Source organism: Scyliorhinus torazame, chromosome 1, assembly GCF_047496885.1.
Source record: "Scyliorhinus torazame isolate Kashiwa2021f chromosome 1, sScyTor2.1, whole genome shotgun sequence".
Classification (NCBI taxonomy): Eukaryota; Metazoa; Chordata; class Chondrichthyes; order Carcharhiniformes; family Scyliorhinidae; genus Scyliorhinus; species Scyliorhinus torazame.
Genome location: NC_092707.1, coordinates 289,792,386 through 289,805,487, shown reverse-complemented (window position 1 = coordinate 289,805,487; position 13,102 = coordinate 289,792,386). Strand labels below are relative to the sequence as shown.

The following is a 13,102-nucleotide window of genomic DNA, read 5'->3' as shown; positions in this document are numbered from 1 at the left end:
TCTTTTGAATGTTTTGATTTGACTTTTAAAATCTATTTTCAAAGAAAATGTCAGATCATCCAAACTGAATGTTACAAAGCATGCACTGTGTTGTTCAGGTGGATGTGGGCTTAGCTGGCTAGTCCAGCATTTATTGCTCATCCCTAATTGCCCTTGAGAAGATGGTAATGAGCTGCCTTGGCGGCAGTCCCTGTGATGTACACAGTGCTGTTAGGGAGGGACGGAGTTCTAGGAGTTTGACCCAGTGACAGTTTAGGAACAGCAATATATTTCCAAGTCAGGATGGTGAGTGGCTTGGAGGGGACCCTCCAGGTGGTGCTCTACCTATTTGTCTGCTGTCCTTGTCTTTCTAGGTGTTTGAAAGGTGCTGCCTAAGGAGCTTTGGTGAGTTGCTGCAGTGCATCTTGTAGATGGTACACAGTGCTGCCATTGTGGGTCAGTGGTGGAGGGAGTGAATGTTTAAATTTAAAGCAGGGCTGCTTTATCCTAGATGGTATGATGGGGTGAATTAAAAAGGGGTGGGATGAGCTTCATTTGGAGGGTGAACACTGGCATAGTTGCTCAATAGCCAGTTTCTTTGCTGTAAATACTGTAATATTCTGCTGTTGGATTTTTTTCTACCATGGGGGTGTCAGTGATACCTTGTCACGATTAAAAATGTTCTATCTTAACTAATTTGAGAAGTTCTAATCTACAAAATAAAATGGTAATGCTCCATTGTGGACATGCAATGTTGTTGTCCAGTTTATTTTAAAGTGAGTGATGCCTGTGAAGGTTCAGGCTTTCTCTGGGCTACAGGGCTGGCTCAAATTACCCTGATTCACTCTGGGGTACAGTGGCTCGTGCTGGGTTACAGGGCTGGCTCGAATTACACTGATTCACTCTGGGGTACAGTGGCTCGTGCTGGGTTACAGGGCTGCCTTGAATTACACTGATTCACTCTGGGGTACAGTGGCTCGTGCTGGGCTACAGGGCTGCCTCGAATTACACTGATTCACTCTGGGGTACAGTGGCTCGTGCTGGGTTACAGGGCTGGCTCGAATTACCCTGATTCACTCTGGGGTACAGTGGTTCCTGCTAGGTTACAGGGCTAGCTCGAATTACACTGATTCACTCTGGGGTACAGTGGCTCGTGCTGGGTTACAGGGCTGCCTCGAATTACACTGATTCACTCTGGGGTACAGTGGTTCATGCTAGGTTACAGGGCTAGCTTGAATTACACTGATTCACTCTGGGGTACAGTGGCTTGTGCTGGGCTACAGGGCTGGCTCGAATTACCCTGATTCACTCTGGGGTACAGTGGCTCGTGCTGGGTTACAGGGCTGGCATGAATTACACTGATTCACTCTGGGGTACAGTGGTTCGTGCTAGGTTACAGGGCTAGCTCGAATTACACTGATTCACTCTGGGGTACAGTGGGTCGTGCTGGGTTACAGGGCTGCCTCGAATTACACTGATTCACTCTGGGGTACAGTGGTTCCTGCTAGGTTACAGGGCTAGCTTGAATTACACTGATTCACTCTGGGGTACAGTGGCTTGTGCTGGGCTACAGGGCTGGCTCGAATTACCCTGATTCACTCTGGGGTACAGTGGCTCGTGCTGGGTTACAGGGCTGGCTTGAATTACACTGATTCACTCTGGGGTACAGTGGCTCGTGCTGGGCTACAGGGCTGGCTCGAATTACACTGATTCACTCTGGGGTACAGTGGCTCGTGCTGGGTTACAGGGCTGGCTCGAATTACACTGATTCACTCTGGGGTACAGTGGCTCGTGCTGGGTTACAGGGCTGGCTCGAATTACACTGATTCACTCTGGGGTACAGTGGCTCGTGCTGGGTTGCAGGGCTGGCTCGAATTACACTGATTCACTCTGGGGTACAGTGGCTCGTGCTGGGCTGCAGGGCTGGCTCGAATTACACTGATTCTCTCTGGGGTACAGTGGCTCGTGCTGGGTTACAGGGCTGCCTCGAATTATACTGATTCACTCTGGGGTACAGTGGTTCATGCTGGGTTACAGGGCTGCCTCGAATTACACTGATTCACTCTGGGGTACAGTGGCTCGTGCTGGGTTACAGGGCTGGCTCGAATTACACTGATTCACTCTGGGATACAGTGGCTCTTGCTGGGTTACAGGGCTGGCTCGAATTACACTGATTCACTCTGGGGTACAGTGGCTTGTGCTGGGCTACAGGGCTGGCTCGAATTACACTGATTCACTCTGGGGTACAGTGGCTCGTGCTGGGCTGCAGGGCTGGCTCGAATTACACTGATTCTCTCTGGGGTACAGTGGCTCGTGCTGGGTTACAGGGCTGCCTCGAATTATACTGATTCACTCTGGGGTACAGTGGTTCATGCTGGGTTACAGGGCTGCCTCGAATTACACTGATTCACTCTGGGGTACAGTGGCTCGTGCTGGGTTACAGGGCTGGCTCGAATTACACTGATTCACTCTGGGATACAGTGGCTCTTGCTGGGTTACAGGGCTGGCTCGAATTACACTGATTCACTCTGGGGTACAGTGGCTTGTGCTGGGCTACAGGGCTGGCTCGAATTACCCTGATTCACTCTGGGGTACAGTGGCTCGTGCTGGGTTACAGGGCTGGCTCGAATTACACTGATTCACTCTGGGGTACAGTGGTTCATGCTAGGTACAGGGCTGGCTCGAATTACACTGATTCACTCTGGGGTACATTGGCTCGTGTTGGGTTACAGGGCTGGCTTGAATTACACTGATTCACTCTGGGGTACAGTGGCTCGTGCTGGGTTACAGGGCTGACTCGAATTACACTGATTCGCTCTGGGGTACAGTGGCTCGTGCTGGGTTACAGGGCTGCCTAAGATTACACTGATTCGCTCTGGGGTACAGTGGCTCATGCTGGGTTACAGGGCTGCCTCGAATTACACTGATTCACTCTGGGATACATTGGCTCGTGTTGGGTTACAGGGCTGGCTCGAATTACACCGATGCACTCTGGGGTACAGTGGCTCGTGCTGGGTTACAGGGCTGACTCGAATTACACTGATTCGCTCTGGGGTACAGTGGCTCATGCTAGGTTACAGAGCTGCCTCGAATTACACTGATTCACTCTGGGGTACAGTGGCTCATGCTGGGTTACAGGGCTGCCTCGAATTACACTGATTCACTCTGGGGTACAGTGGCTCGTGCTGGGTTACAGAGCTGGCTCGAATTACACTGATTCACTCTGGGATACAGTGGCTCTTGCTGGGTTACAGGGCTGGCTCGAATTACACTGATTCACTCTGGGGTACATTGGCTCGTGTTGGGTTACAGGGCTGGCTCGAATTACACTGATTCACTCTGGGGTACAGTGGCTCATGCTGGGTTACAGGGCTGACTCGAATTACACTGATTCGCTCTGGGGTACAGTGGCTCGTGCTGGGTTACAGGGCTGCCTCAAATTACACTGATTCGCTCTGGGGTACAGTGGCTCGTGCTGGGTTACAGGGCTGGCTCGAATTACACTGATTCACTCTGGGGTACAGTGGCTCGTGCTGGGTTACAGGGCTGGCTCGAATTACACTGATTCACTCTGGGGTACAGTGGCTCGTGCTGGGTTACAGGGCTGGCTCGAATTACACTGATTCACTCTGGGGTACAGTGGCTCGTGCTGGGTTACAGGGCTGGCTCGAATTATACTGATTCGCTCTGGGGTACAGTGGCTCGTGCTGGGTTACAGGGCTGGCTCGAATTACACTGATTCACTCTGGGGTACAGTGGCTCGTGCTGGGTTACAGGGCTGACTCGAATTACACTGATTCGCTCTGGGGTACAGTGGCTCGTGCTGGGTTACAGGGCTGCCTCGAATTACACTGATTCACTCTGGGGTACAGTGGCTCGTGCTGGGTTACAGGGCTGGCTTGAATTACACTGATTCACTCTAGGGTACAGTGGTTCATGCTAGGTTACAGGGCTGCCTCGAATTACACTGATTCACTCTGGGGTACAGTGGCTCGTGCTGGGTTACAGGGCTGGCTCGAATTACACTGATTCACTCTAGGGTACAGTGGTTCATGCTAAGTTACAGGGCTGCCTCGAATTACACTGATTCACTCTGGGGTACAGTGGCTCGTGCTAGATTACAGAGGCTCGCTCGGGTTCCACTAATTCACTCGGGTACAGTGTCTCGTGTTGGGTTTCAGGGCTCACTTGAGTTACACTGATTCAGTCTGGGATACACTGGCTCGTGCTGGATTACAGGGGCTTGCTTGGTTCACCAATTCCTTCTGGGATACAGAGGAGGATTTGCAGGGGTTGACTCAACCTGGTTTACAGGTGCTCACATTGGGTTGCAAAGTCTGTAAGGAGTTGTGTTGGAGCTGCATTCTTCGATCTCCTGCCTGTCAACAGTGATGTGATATATCGCAATACTCAGTGCACGATTGTAGAATTCACTGTGGTGTTTCAGGATTTGAATTTGAATATAAAATTAGATTAGAAATCTGGTGGAAATTTGGTGGAATGTAGCATGGAATGTTGAAATATCAGTTTACAATGGAATTATAATCTTAGAATGATGGAGATTTTTATCTGGAACTTTGCGTTGCCAACATGGAAAAAAGCATTTTCAGAATTACTTTGATGAAAAATTAAGTCAATTTTCTTTTGTAACCCATGGTTGTAAGTTACAGAAGCTAGCTTGTCATTTGGGTTCTGGCTCTAATTCAGTACTGTTCATGTAGGAACAGTCTAGCTGATGTTGAGGGGATGTGATTCTGATTCTGTCCATTTGGTAAATATCTGTTTAATTTTTCTTACAGGTATGAAAAATGAGTGTTGGACGCAAAAGGACGAAGCTGGTGGGAATTTTGATGATGGTAAACTTCTTCATTTATATAGTTGTAGAGATTTCACGGAGTGGCCACCAAGACACAAACTCTAGCAAAAAGATGATCATTTCTAACAGTGTATTTTGGAAGCCGCTTGTTCATATTAAACCGTACTGGAATCGAGAACAGCACAAACTCGACGAATTGTACAACCCTATTACTGCTGCTCTACATAACAGAACCGTGATGGAGAACTTAAACATTACAACTATGTTTACATGTGAACCTAACGCTCAGTTAAAGGATGAGATCAGTAATTTTGATTCTTTGCCGGACCGTTTCAAGGATTTTCTAACCTACCTGCGATGTAGGAGCTATCCCTTAATAATTGACCAACCAACCAAATGCCAGAATAAACCTGTACTGCTACTGGCTATAAAATCACTGGAATCTCACTTTGATAGAAGGCAGGCCATACGTCAGTCATGGGGGAATGAAGGAACTATAGGGAATAAGACAGTTGCTAGGATCTTTTTACTTGGGAAGTCATCTCCAGCAGATGATTTTCCTAACCTCTCAAATATGCTGAAGTTTGAGAGTAATCAGCACCGAGATATTCTTTTGTGGGATTACAGAGACACATTCTTTAATCTAACTTTGAAAGAAGTGTTGTTTCTGGAGTGGGTCAGTAAATCATGTTCTGATATTCAATACATTTTTAAAGGTGATGATGATGTCTTTGTAAACACAGTACAGATTCTAGAATACTTGAACACGCTGGACAAGGACAAAGCCAAAGATCTGTTTATTGGTGATGTTATTACAAATGCAGGACCTCATCGAGAGAAGAAACTGAAATACTATGTTCCAGAGAGTATATTTGAAGGGGTGTATCCTCCCTATGCTGGTGGAGGTGGGTTTCTTTATTCTGGATACTTGGCAAAGAGACTCCATAATGTATCATACCAAGTAGCACTCTATCCAATTGATGATGTGTATACTGGGATGTGCCTTAGAAAACTTGGCCTTGCTCCAGAAAAACACAAAGGTTTCAGGACTTTTGATATACTACAAAAAGATAGACATGTTACCTGTGCATATAAAAACTTAATATTAGTCCACAGCAGAAATCCTCAAGAAATGATAAGAATCTGGAGCAGGCTGCAGGATCCTAAACTGAAATGTTGATCTAAAGAAGAGGAAAAAGGTTGAGAGAATTGAGGCCATTGGATGTAAAGGCTGTCTTATTTTGCACACTTATTGATGTTACGATGCTAATAGGCTGTGTGAAGGTGTGTGTCCAAATTTGTTACCATGAACAAATCTGAAATCTGGGAGAAGTATAATGGGTCCAAAGGAATCTAAAATGCCCAGGAGGATTTGTTGAAGAGAATGCATCAATTCTGTTGGTCAGTTATTTTTGTTAATCCTACTGAATTTGCAGAATGATTTCATGGACTCTGCAATTTGGACTTTGTCTCTGATGTAACAATCTTTCAAAAAGTCTAATTTGTATTCTTAGTCAAAGGAAATCCTGGGCGATGATTATGGACGAAATTTAAAAAACGCCCTGGTGATAACAGCAACAGAGGAGTTCATTCACAATGTTTTAGGGCAATAAGCTTACCAATTGTTACCCTGTACAGTTAGTGAGAACGATGCTATCTCTTTAAATCATGTGTACACTGATAATTTGAGCTTCACTATCAATCGTGTTTGATTATGTCGTGTTTGATTATGTTGTACTGTACATCATGAAGGGCGATATTTCATGTCTTCAGAGAAGAATGTAAATGGATTTTGTTTAATAAATCTAATTTCTGAATGGAAAGTTGATGCTATTTAAATTTTAAAGTGGGTGTCCTATGTAAATCCAGAGATTTTTTAAAAATTCTGGCATATACCAGATTATTTCCAATCTATTAAAGGTTGCTGAACATTCTCCAATATATGTAAGCATGTGTGCTTCAAGTGTTTTATGTGAAAGAGTGTCTGCTGTTTAATTTATTCAGATCAAAACACCAAATTGTTTTTAAGATGGAAAATATAAACAATGTATTATTTTGTCTGTAAAGTTCTTAAGTGTGACTTGTCTGTAAATAAACCTGATCAATATCATCCTTGACATGATTCAAAATGTAACAATTCTCCAGTATGTATTTTAAAAATTTTGAAGGGTAGACAGCTCTTAACTGTACATAAAATGGGACATATGACTATTATTTGATGGCTGCATATGTATCATAGAGTCATAGAACCTTGAAGGTCCACAGCACAGAAAAGGCTCTTTTGCCCATTGTGATCACCGGTCAAAAATAACCACCTAACTATTCTAGTCTCATTTTCCAACACTCCCACCACCCTCTGGGTGAAAACGTTGTTCCTCACATCACCTCTCAACCTGCCCCTTACCTTAAATCTATGTCCCCTGGTCATTGACCCCTCCACCTAGGGGAAAAACTATTCCTGTCTATTCTATCTATGCCCCTCATAATTTTATACATTTCAATCATGTCCCCCCTCAGTCTCCTCTGCTCCAAGGAAAATAACCAGTCTATCCAACTTCATAACTAACAATCTCCAGCCCTGGCAACATCCTGGTAAATCTCCTTTGCACCCTTCCCAATGCTATCACATCCCACCTATAATGTGGATTCCAGAACTGCACACAATACTCTAGCTGTGGCCTAACCAATGTTTTTTATACAGTTCCAGCATAACCTCCCTGCTCTTAAACTCTATGCCTCGGCTAATAAAGGCAAGTATACCATATGCTTTCTTAACTACTGTATCTATCTGCTACCATAAGGGACCAGTGTACATGCGCACCAAGGTCCCTCTGATCCTTGGTGCTTCCCAGAGTCCTGCCGTTTATCATGTATTCTCTTGCCTTGTTTGTCCTACCCAAGTGCATCACCTCACACTTATCCGGACTGAATTACATTTGCTACTGAGCAGCTCATCTATATCCCCCTGTAATCGAAAGCTATGCTGCCCACTATTTACCATCTACCAATTTTCCCATCATCCACAAACTTACTGATCAATCCTCCTACATTCATATCTAAATCATTTAAGTAAACCATAAACAACAAGGGCCCCAATACTGATCCTTGCAGGACCTTGCTGAACATCAGCTTCCAGTCAGAAAAACGCCCCACGACCATCGTCCTCAGCTTCCTGCCATTCAGTCAATTCTGGATCCTATTTCCTTGGATCCCATGGGCTCTTAACCTTCAGTCTCCCATGTGGGACCTTATCAAAGCCTTGCTAGACCAAGTAGACCGCCAAATGCATTGCCCTCATCGATACACCTTTGAAAAATTCAATCAAGTTGGTCAGACTTGACCTTCCCTTAACAAAATCATGCTGACTCTTAATTGATCCCTGCATCTCTAAATGCAGATTAATTTGGTCTCTCAGAATTGCTTCCAATAGTTTCCCCAGCACTGAGGTTAGATTGACTGGCTTGTAGTTTCCTGGTTTATCTCTTCCTCCCTCCTTGAATAATGGTACCACATTAGCTATCCTCCAGTCCTCCGGCACCTTTCCTGTGTCCAGAGCAGAATTGAAAATTATTGCCAGCATCGCTGCTTTTTTTGTCCTTGCCTTACAAAGCAGCCTGGGATACATTTTATCCAGCACTGGAGATTTGACTACTTTTAAGCATGATAGAACACTAGGAACCTCCTCTGTCTATGTTGATTTATTTAATTTTATCAGTCCTCCTCCCTGATTTCACTAGTGAACACCGACACAAAGTAGAACCCTACCTACATCCTCCAGCTCCACACACAAATTACCACTGTGGTCCTTAATGGGCCCTCCTCTTTCCCGAGTTATCCTTTTACCCTTAATATACTTGTAAAACGATGTAGAATTTTCCTTTATTTTACCTGCCAGTATCTTTTCACGTCCCCTTTTTGCTCTCCTAATTTCCTTTCTCAGTTCCCTTTTGCACATTTTATACGCTTCTGCTGTTTTGAGCCCTTGATATCTGCCTAAAGCCTCAATTTTCCTGCTTATCCAATGCTATCCAGGGTTCACTGGATTTGTTGGTCCCACACTTTTTCTTGATTGGAATGTGTTGGCCCTGTACTCTCCCTGTACTTTTGATTGTGTCCCACAGATTTACCTAAAAGTGTGATCTCTCAGTCCATCCTAGCCAAACCATATCTGATCTTATTAAAATCGGCCTTTCCCAGTTTAGAACATTCTTTTTCCATAACAATCTTGAATCTAATGGGGTTATGATCACTGTCTGCAAAATGGTTCCCCACTGATACTTCAACCACTTTCCCAGCTTTGTTGTCTAAAATTAAGTCCAGGATCACCCCCTCTCTTGTCGGACCTTCTGTGTATTGGCTTAAAAAGTTTTCCTAGATGCATTTTAAGAATTCTGCTCCTTCTAAACCTTTTACACTATGACTACCCCAGTTAATGTTGGGGATGTTGAAATCTCCAACTATCACTATTACTTTTACTCTTTTCTGAAATTTGCTACCATAGCTGCCCTTCTATTTCTCTCAGACTGTTGGAGGGCATGTAGAACATTCCCAGCAATGTAATTACTCCTTTTTGGTTTTTAATTTGGTTTTTAATGGCTTCATTTGAAGAGCCTTCTAAGATGTTGTCCCTTCACTGCTGTAATTTATTCCCTGAGCAAAATTGCAACCCTTCCCCATCTCTTTTATCTCCTTCCTTGTCTTGCCTGAAGATCCTACATCCTGGAATATTGAGCTGCCAATCCTCCCCATTTTTCAACCATGTCTCAGTGACATCAATAAAATCAATTGATAAGTTGGACTTTCTTCAAACAAGTTCATGATAGCAAAATTTATCATGTCCATTAATATTGCCATGAAAATACCTAATCTAACTTTCCCCTAAAAACAAATTAATTGTAATTTATCTCTGCTGTGTGATATGCTGGAACCATCTGTGTAGCATGTTATTACAAAAATGTTGCCCCCCCACTCCTGGGCTTTTCTCTGGCATTTTATGTTTGGCTTGGGCAGATGTTGGTTATGAATATTTTGGGTGAGGGTAGAGAAAGGGGGAAAGTGCAAAAAGAAATAATTAATTTTAAGATGCGTCATTTTTAATATGAAAATATATTTGGACGTTGTTAAACTTTTTAATGGGAATGTTGACCATTTAAAGGAATAATGCAATTTCTAATTTCCATGAGTTGTAACATCGATATTCAATTTAAATCATTGATTGGCATCTTGAGCATCACTCATTATGTACTGTGTATTGGCATCTTGAGCATCACTCATTATGTACTGTGTATGTGTATATACATGTATTTTGCAAGAATAGACTTTAAAATGAATTGTACTTGTGTAATCTCATTGTATTCTGTATTTTACAGTCTGAAGTCAGTTGCAGCATTTTAGTTCAAATTTGATTGTTCCACTGACCGGTGCCAATGTTTTGTGAACACTTAAATACTTAGTTTAAAATGTACCAGTCCGTCTTTCATAGCACAGAACTGTATGTCATGTAAGGAAAAACATCACCACTTCTGCCTTTATAATAATCCACTTGCACTGGTTCTATATAAAGAATTAATCACACCATGCAAAACAGAATGCACACAATTGAAGGTAATTGATTTTTTTTTTTAGCAGTACCAGAGAGCCAGGAATAGAGTTAATCATAGCTGAGGGCAGTCCTGGGCTTTTGTAGGACAGTTCCTGAGGTTTGGAAAAAACTGGGTTGGCTAGCTGGAATTTAGCAGCATGTGGTTTACCTGGTACTAAGACAACAATGTATGTACTGGCTTGGCTATGTGCATCAGATTGATGATGGCCATGCACCCAAAGTCCTTCTGCATGGTGAACTGGTTACTGGGTCAGGAGTTCCTGAGCATCCATTTCTCTGCTACGAGGATACCTGCAAGTGTGAGATATGAAAATGATGATATTGATAAGAGACAGTTGCTGACAGCCATGACCGCTGGAGGCTGGTTGTTTGGGAGGAAATTGGAAGAGGTAAGCAGAAATGATAATCTCCACTGACTGACCAGAGGCCCAGAGAAAACAGGCCAGTGAATCGTGCACCTTCTCAGCCACTGTCTACCACTGCAGTAAATGTGGCAGAGATTGTCATGGCAGAGTGGGGCATCAGGTGATGCTTAACACAGAGTTGACAACCACGGTGTAAACCATCAATCATGAGACAGAAGGCTGAAGTCTAAGAATGGTCCTTTAATCTGGTTGAAAAGATTAATTTATGAGGACAGGTTGCACAGTCTAGGTTTGTACTCCCTCAAATTTAACTGATCAAAGACTGACTATAATCGAGTCTAAGGTTAAGATTGTTAAAGAATATGATGAGGCAGATAAAGTGAAACTATTTCCTCTAGTGGGAGAATCCAAAACAAGGGGCAGTACCTTAACTTGAGAGTTAGGCCATTCAGGGGTGATGTCAGGAAGCACTTCACATATTTGCTTGCTCCAACTTTAGAATAATTGCCTGGAACATGAAAGATTTTTTTAAATTCACCTCAAGTATTCTACCTCAAGTATTCTACCTCCTAGATCGCTTGGCAAGAACAAACATTGTTCTGGCCCTTCAGTAAAAGCATCCCACATTTTGTTGGATTAGAGTGGTTCTAAATGCTTACTTAATCAAGGCCGACACACCATTGCAGCACTGAGGGAACACTCAGTGAAGCCGAGGACCCGCCTTTGCTTGGCTAGACATATAAGATCCCATGGCACTATTTTGAAGAAGAGCAGTTATGCTGGTGTCATGGCCAATATTTATCCCTCAATCAAAAACATTGATTATCTGGTTATCATATAGTTATTTGTGGGAGTTTGTGCATATTGACTGTTGAATTTCCTACAACAGTGACTACATTTCAAAAGTACTTCATTGTACAGCATTGTGAAATGCCTGGTGATCATGAAAAGTGCTATATAAATGCATGTCTTTTACAATGAGAGAAACCTGCCTAATTTTTTTTCAAGAATTTGTGGAGTCAATTCTCAAAAAATCAAAGAAAGATCCAAGCCAAAGAATGAAAGTCTTATTCAGATGGTAAGACATACTATTGGAATGTTATAGCACAAGTATATTTAGTTGAGAGAATCAGACCTCATAAACATAAGAAACTGAACCTAGAGATGCCACTGCCCTGAGACAGATACTGTTGATGGACCTGAATTGGTAACCACAACACACCAGTGATAACGAGTTTGTAGTCCAAGATTGAGGAAACATTGAGGAATGTAGCAGGTATTTGCCACCTGCAGTGTCTCAACCGCAAGGTTCCTATAAGATCAAAGCTTGAAGATGATTCTGTGAGGCTGCATCATCTGCTCAATCCAAAGGTTGAAGCCTGGGGTTGTGTGAGAGGTATGGAACTCAAGTTCTTCACCGAGGATGGTGGGTAGTTGCTTCATGAGAAACTGAAAAAGGCAAGTAAGGGGGAGGGTGTGCTTGGCATCCTAAACTTTGCTGGGTTAATGATGGCAGTAGGAGGTGTCACCTGCCCTTGAGATAGGGCTGCTGCCAAGTGTAGGGGGGAGTGTTAGAAGTGTTGGCTGTTCAACCATCAGTGGATGTGTCCGATTCTTGATATCAGCCAATAGTCAGCACTCCTGGGCCAGGTAGGGAGGAATTGGATTGTATGGTACCCTTGAGAAGAACAGATTTAGGTGATATTTAAGAGGATAGTCAAACCTATTTTTGGAAAGTCCTATTAATCTGCCAGGTTTGCTCCACCTTTTACTCACATTAAACTTGATTTTTTTGGTGCTGTTTCATGTGCTAAATGAGTAAAACGGTCTTGTAGAATCCGCCTTTGCGTGTGCTACACTGCTTCAGTTATATTGAATTTCGTAAGCTGCCTGGCTTTTAGAGCCACTGATACAAAGTATGAATGCATTGCCAAAAAGAATGCAAAGAGAGATTCTCAAGGTGGGTTTCACTCCACGTGCACACATGGTAAGGTTTCTGTTGCCTTCAATCAATCAATGGGCATTTACAAGTTGTCACATTTTGCTTTCATTTCATGGTTATGATGATATATTGCTCAGGAAATCCCCCAAAATTTCCATTATCATTAGAACAGATGTGTGGGATGTAGCACAGACTGAAGGTGCGCGCTGAACTGAAAAGTTTCTACAGTTGCCATGGGACAGAATTTAAACTAAAAATATGCCCTTCAGTTGAATTGTTCTCTGAATTCCTAGAAATTGATGTAGGTAAGTTAAGGAGAAAAATTTGTTCTTCAGTTGGCAAATAATACATTTTCCTTTTCAAAGATGTGAGGGACCAGGATTAATCACATTTATCAG

General features: G+C 43.3%; 1 protein-coding gene across 2 annotated transcripts in view; it reads left to right on the top strand.

Annotated features, from left to right (window-relative positions):
* Window positions 1-10,125, top strand: part of b3gnt2b (UDP-GlcNAc:betaGal beta-1,3-N-acetylglucosaminyltransferase 2b) — a 269,680-nt gene extending 259,555 nt beyond the window's left edge. For both annotated transcript variants that reach the window (XM_072507331.1, XM_072507322.1), the window contains exon 2: window positions 4,779-10,125. In XM_072507331.1, the coding sequence (XP_072363432.1) occupies window positions 4,788-5,975 (1,188 nt within the window). In that variant the 5' untranslated portion in view covers window positions 4,779-4,787 and the 3' untranslated portion in view covers window positions 5,976-10,125. The remainder of the gene's footprint in view (window positions 1-4,778) is intronic.
* The last annotated feature ends 2,977 nt before the right edge of the window (window positions 10,126-13,102 follow it).